Genomic DNA, 5,174 nt, shown 5'->3' with positions numbered 1-5,174 from the left:
GTGTTGGCCGGGATTGCGCCGGGCGAGCCCCAGCCAGCCATGCTCACCTTCCGCACGGGCAAGGGTCAGTCCATCCTACTGAAAAACCACTCTGAATACAGCCTTTCTAAGCTGCAAAATCTTATTTCCTGCAAGCATTAGGCTTGTCACTGTTTTTTGTCACATTTCTGGGTACAACTAACAGATGGAAGAACAATTTCCACTATTTTTCAGTGAAGCCGCAAGAGGATTAGGAAAAATTTCAGCTGCCTAAAGCATCAACAGTAAATGTCAGGTTTAGTGTAAGTTCCTCTGAGCAGCAGAGCATCTGGTCGTTCCTGGACTCTATTGCACCAACGTTCAACAGTCGTTCAGGATGAAATTTAGTGCAGAAACAGCAGAAACATGCATCCGCTTCTCCATCCACAGCAGCCTCGCGGGAGTGTAAAGATATGCAAATTACACTGTTGCGTTTCCAAGTTAGGGGTGTTGGAGGATCAGCTGTAGCTTTTCAAAGCTGATGTCTGTGTTTCTGCGTTGAGAGCAAACCCATGGAATCTAATTATGTACTGTGATTTATGGGAGAGGAAGCAGAATGAGGAATTTTCAGCTTTTTGCTCAATTAAATTTTTAGTTCCAGTGAAGCCAAAAAGATCCATACCTTAATTAAACGCAAACCAACCTGCTGTAATGTTACAACATTTAGTAGTATAGACCGTATATTATACATTAACAACTTTTTTTTGCAAATTAAAAATTAACTACTCAGAGTTTAATAAATGATAAATAGTAAATAAAATACATCCAAACTGATTTAAAACAAAAAACTTTTTTAAAGAATGACTCATCCTACTGTAACAGGGTTTGAAATATTTTTACTGGTTTAAAGTCTTTCTTACTTCATCCGCCTGATGGAACATGTTTTTAAATGCTAGTCCATGAAAGATCTCATTTGAGTGTCAGGGACTGTTAACTCCTTCAGTATCCGCTGACCTCAATGCCATTAGATGTAATGACACACCGCTATTTATTGCCTTTCCTTATCCTTGGTCGTTTACTATGGCTGCAAAGTATTAATGTGAATTCACAAACACACCACAGAGCCCTGCACTTTATTTCCATAGCTGCAGTACTGTCAAGTGGAAACTTGAAACCTGACCTGCTAAAACCAGCATAGCTCTGAGACAGAGGAGGAAGTGCTGAATTTCAGAGCCAACATCCGGAGCTTTTCCAAGTGCTGTTGGTGGAAGCGATAGCCCTGAAGACTCACCCGGGCCTTGTTTTCTCACTTTCTGCCTTTTTCCCCCCCTCCTCCTCTATCCGTTACAGAGAAGATCACTTCCTCCAACAAGAACCCATCTAAGCCTCCGGTTGTCATGATGCCCCCTAAAGCTCCAGTTGACAAGACCCCTAATACACACTTTGGCGTCATCATACATGACAGAGGTAAATGTAAACACATCGTCTACAAACTGATGTGGTGTCTGGACTGAGTACAGATGTTTGAAGTGACTGTGGGCTGTTTCTGATGACGTCACAGGTCTTTTTGTTGTGCAGACAGTTGGAACCAGAAGCTCATGACTATTTGACACTGTGTCGATATAAGACTCACCTTTAGTCTTTTGGGTAGATATTATTTTTATCTGGTCAATATTTCACTGAAGAAAATGGGGCATGTTCTGTTGATCTGACTAATTTTACTATGTCAAATATCAACGCCATGAAACCTTGACATGGGGAGCTGTCAAATTCCCAAATTTTACTAGTTTTACTTGGGAAAATAAGTGTAAAAGATTGAAACAGCATCCTGCCAAAAACAAATATTGTATTTTGGACCTCAGACTGGGAAAAAGGTTTAATTTTATTTATTTATTTTTTAAGCCCATTTGTGAAAAAACCCCCACTATAACTTATTCACCAAATTAACCTTTATTTTACCAGGTGTTTCAGAAGCAAAAGCACATTCTAAATATGTACGTAGGAAATACATAGAAATAGATGTTATAGATAGGTATTAGATATTGTTGTAATCTGCCCTTTAAAAACACCATAACACCTCAAATGCCAAAACATACAGCGTGTATAAATGAAGCTGTGCATGTTAACATACTGAGCGAAGCCTCGTGACATTCTTTATTTGAGATTTCACAATAGTTTAAACAGACTGTGTTTTTACGCATGTGCATGCTGGACTTCAGCTGTCACAGAATGTCACATTTTTACTAATCCTCTCCTTCTTCTCTCCCTTTCGCATCCTCTCTGTCTCTCTTTGACTTTCTCCTGCCTTCTCTAACTTTGTGGCTAAGAGGCCAGGCAGTAAGTACACATTCCTCCACATCATGCCACATTGATGTGTATTCTTGCCCTTCCTCTTTGTCTCCTTGTCTGTCTCACTCTGTCTTCACATGAGCTGGAATGCAGAGATGATGATTTGGAGTTCTTGTTGCTCTTTCTGTGTTTTTTAACATGGATTTTATGAGGTGTCTCATTAGGATATTTCTTTATATTTCAGTTCCTGAGGCCCCTGATCGTCCGACCATCTCCATGGCTACTGAAAGTTCGGTGTACGTCACCTGGATCCCAAGAGCCAATGGTGGCTCTCCGATCACAGCCTTTCGCGTCGAGTACAGACGTGGCCGAGCCACAGAGTGGGTCGAGGCAGCGGACAATATCTCACCTCTGAAACTGTCTGTTGAAGTCCGCAACCTGGAGCCTGGTGAGATTTCGCCTCTAATGTTTGGCCTTTCTTTTAAATTATCATCCCAGCGTCACTCTCTTGTTCTACTGCTTCACTCTGTTAGGCTCCACCTACAAGTTTCGAGTCGTTGCCATCAACATGTATGGCGAGAGTCCCCACAGCATCCCCTCAAAGGTCTATCAAGTGCCGCAAGCCAGTCCTCCCATGTCTGACCGCCCTGTGGTCGGACCCCACATCTCCTCCACGGACGCCATCAGCGACACACAGATCATGCTGCGATGGACTGTACGTATACTACTGATGCACAGCAATGCACACTCTACGTTTCACCCGAGGGATAATCCGATTTGGTTGTAGCCTGGGTTTAAATTATTGGTTGAAAAAGGGGCTTTCCTAACCCTAACCCAAAAAAAAAAAAAACAACAAATTCAGTGATGCAAAAAACAAACATGCCTTTTATTAAATTTACCAAAATAAAAATAAACATAAGGTTTTTATGTAACCGTTTTTGATGAGTTTTGTAACCTGATGGATAATACCTGGTACATAAATACATATGCATGTATTATAACTGTACATTTAGCCTTAGTTTTAGCCTAAAGTTTGTAGTCATTTTAAAGGAGAGTCAGTTTATCTGCTCTGTGGCTGTAATAACGCCCCACTCCATTAAAACTCCAGTCTTAAAATAGTAGTACTTTAGCGACTCTGGATACACTTTGATGTTGTTTGTACAATCATTGCCAGCTGGGTAACCTAGGTTCAGGCTTAGATTCAATCACACCATTAGTGGAGAAACCAAACCAATTAGAGCTGAGCTCCGACAGAGGCTGTGATGCCCCGTCCACGTCTCTGATTCTTCAAAGCTGTCCTTCCTTGTCCCCGCAGTGTTGACTGCAGATGGACACAGATCGTTCCCCACATTTACTTAACCTCACACACTCTCATTATGCCCTGAACTTCAGACAGACAGTGCAATCACAGGCAAATTTGCCGTCGCACACATCTGCTGATAACAAGATAACGCCATTAGTCGCTGGGAAGTTTTGTGGGGTTTTTTTTCCCCTCCTTGTCTGATGATTGTCCTCCACTTTGCTGTAGTCTAATGTAATCTTTTTTCCATGCCTCTGCAGTACAGTCCCTCGAGTAACAACAACACTCCAATCCAAGGTTTCTACATTTACTACCGGCCCACCGACAGTGACAATGACAGCGACTACAAAAAAGATGTGGTGGAAGGTAAGTGGAAGAAATGTGTACGTGTGTGTGTGTGTGTGTGTGTGTAAAATGAGTGATGCTTGCTGCTGGTGTAGAGTGTTTTGTTGACAGCGTCATCCGGTCCCGGACGTTGGACCCACGCTGTGCAGATAAACTTGAAGTTGGAGGAGGTAATGGATACTGGACGCTGAAAGTGGGGTGCAGTGAAGAGGGACATTTCTGCTGTTTGATTTATAGGGATAGGGCTTTTCTGAAATCTGTTTTTAATAAACGGTTGCCAACTAATGGGCCAGAGCTGAAATACGAGCCCAGTCAGAGTGGAGGGGCTCAGGTTGCTGTGTGGATTGCTAACAGTGGAGCCTGGTACAGGCAGGAGGCAGGAGGAAGGAGAGAGGGATGTGCTGTAACTCCTCCCGGCGTTTAAACGTTGGACTTTCCTCTGTCTCCTCGCTGTCTGGAACAAATAAGTGTGGAGTTTTAGGCAGTTGGTAGTTATTGTTTGGGTAAACTGCATGTCACATGTGGTCGATATTTTAGTTGGCAGGATTACTTTTTGACAACTTTTTTCCACAGCAGCCATGCACTGTACAGATTGTAGAAAATACAAGAATAAATTGTTTAGACGAGAGTGGCTCCAGTGGCTCACATCTGATACTGCAATTTGGAGTATTTGCTGATACCAATATCAATCTGATGCCTTCTTTTCTCCGCTGGCATTCCCTGGACTGCCATTGCAGAGGCAAGCATATCCCTGTTTACTGCATGTTGTGCAAGTGAAGTTGAGCATTTTGGGCCGTTTCATTTATTCTTTGTCTTTGTTTGTTTGTTTTTCACACTTATTAAGATGTTTACAGACCTAACTATTAATTCTGAGGTAATAAATGTAGCCTCAGCAGTGGCATATTTTATTGTTTCCACTTTCCGCAGAGTTTAAATCCACTTTGGGACAGGAGTGTCGAGTGATTTTAATGCAGCATACTGACCAAAACACGGGGAGAACAGCAGCTCCTTTCAGCCTCGGTTGTTGGAAATGTAGCATTTCAAAGAGATTGTCGTCGCATCTGTGGATTCAGAGCACGTACTGGTGTGATTGTGTGTGTGTGTGTGTGTGTGTGTCTGTGTGTGGAATGAAAGTACTGGAGGGAAGCCAGGACAAACATTGAGCTGCCATATATGGAACTCATCTAGAGTAAAGCAACTGCCGAAGCCCTTCTGGGACTAATGGAGTAGGAGAGAAGGGTGGTGGAGGATCTGAGGCAAGGAAAGGGAAGGGGGGGGGGGG

The 5,174-nt window shown here is 42.8% G+C and overlaps 1 protein-coding gene across 3 annotated transcripts in view; it reads left to right on the top strand.

The window, feature by feature from the left end:
• Positions 1-5,174, top strand: part of cdon (cell adhesion associated, oncogene regulated) — a 32,491-nt gene that overhangs the window by 19,125 nt on the left and 8,192 nt on the right. For 2 of the 3 annotated variants that reach the window (XM_008308998.3, XM_008308999.3), the window contains exons 10-13: positions 1,309-1,425; positions 2,492-2,695; positions 2,781-2,962; positions 3,808-3,913. In XM_008308998.3, the coding sequence (XP_008307220.1) occupies positions 1,309-1,425; positions 2,492-2,695; positions 2,781-2,962; positions 3,808-3,913 (609 nt within the window). Of the gene's footprint in view, positions 1-29; positions 65-1,308; positions 1,426-2,491; positions 2,696-2,780; positions 2,963-3,807; positions 3,914-5,174 lie in introns of all 3 variants that reach the window. The other variant, XM_025054960.1, reaches the window with a different exon arrangement.

The sequence above is a fragment of the Cynoglossus semilaevis genome, chromosome 4 (assembly GCF_000523025.1).
Source record: "Cynoglossus semilaevis isolate Cse_v1.0 chromosome 4, Cse_v1.0, whole genome shotgun sequence".
NCBI lineage: Eukaryota > Metazoa > Chordata > Actinopteri > Pleuronectiformes > Cynoglossidae > Cynoglossus > Cynoglossus semilaevis.
This window is presented reverse-complemented; position numbering and strand designations above follow the sequence as displayed.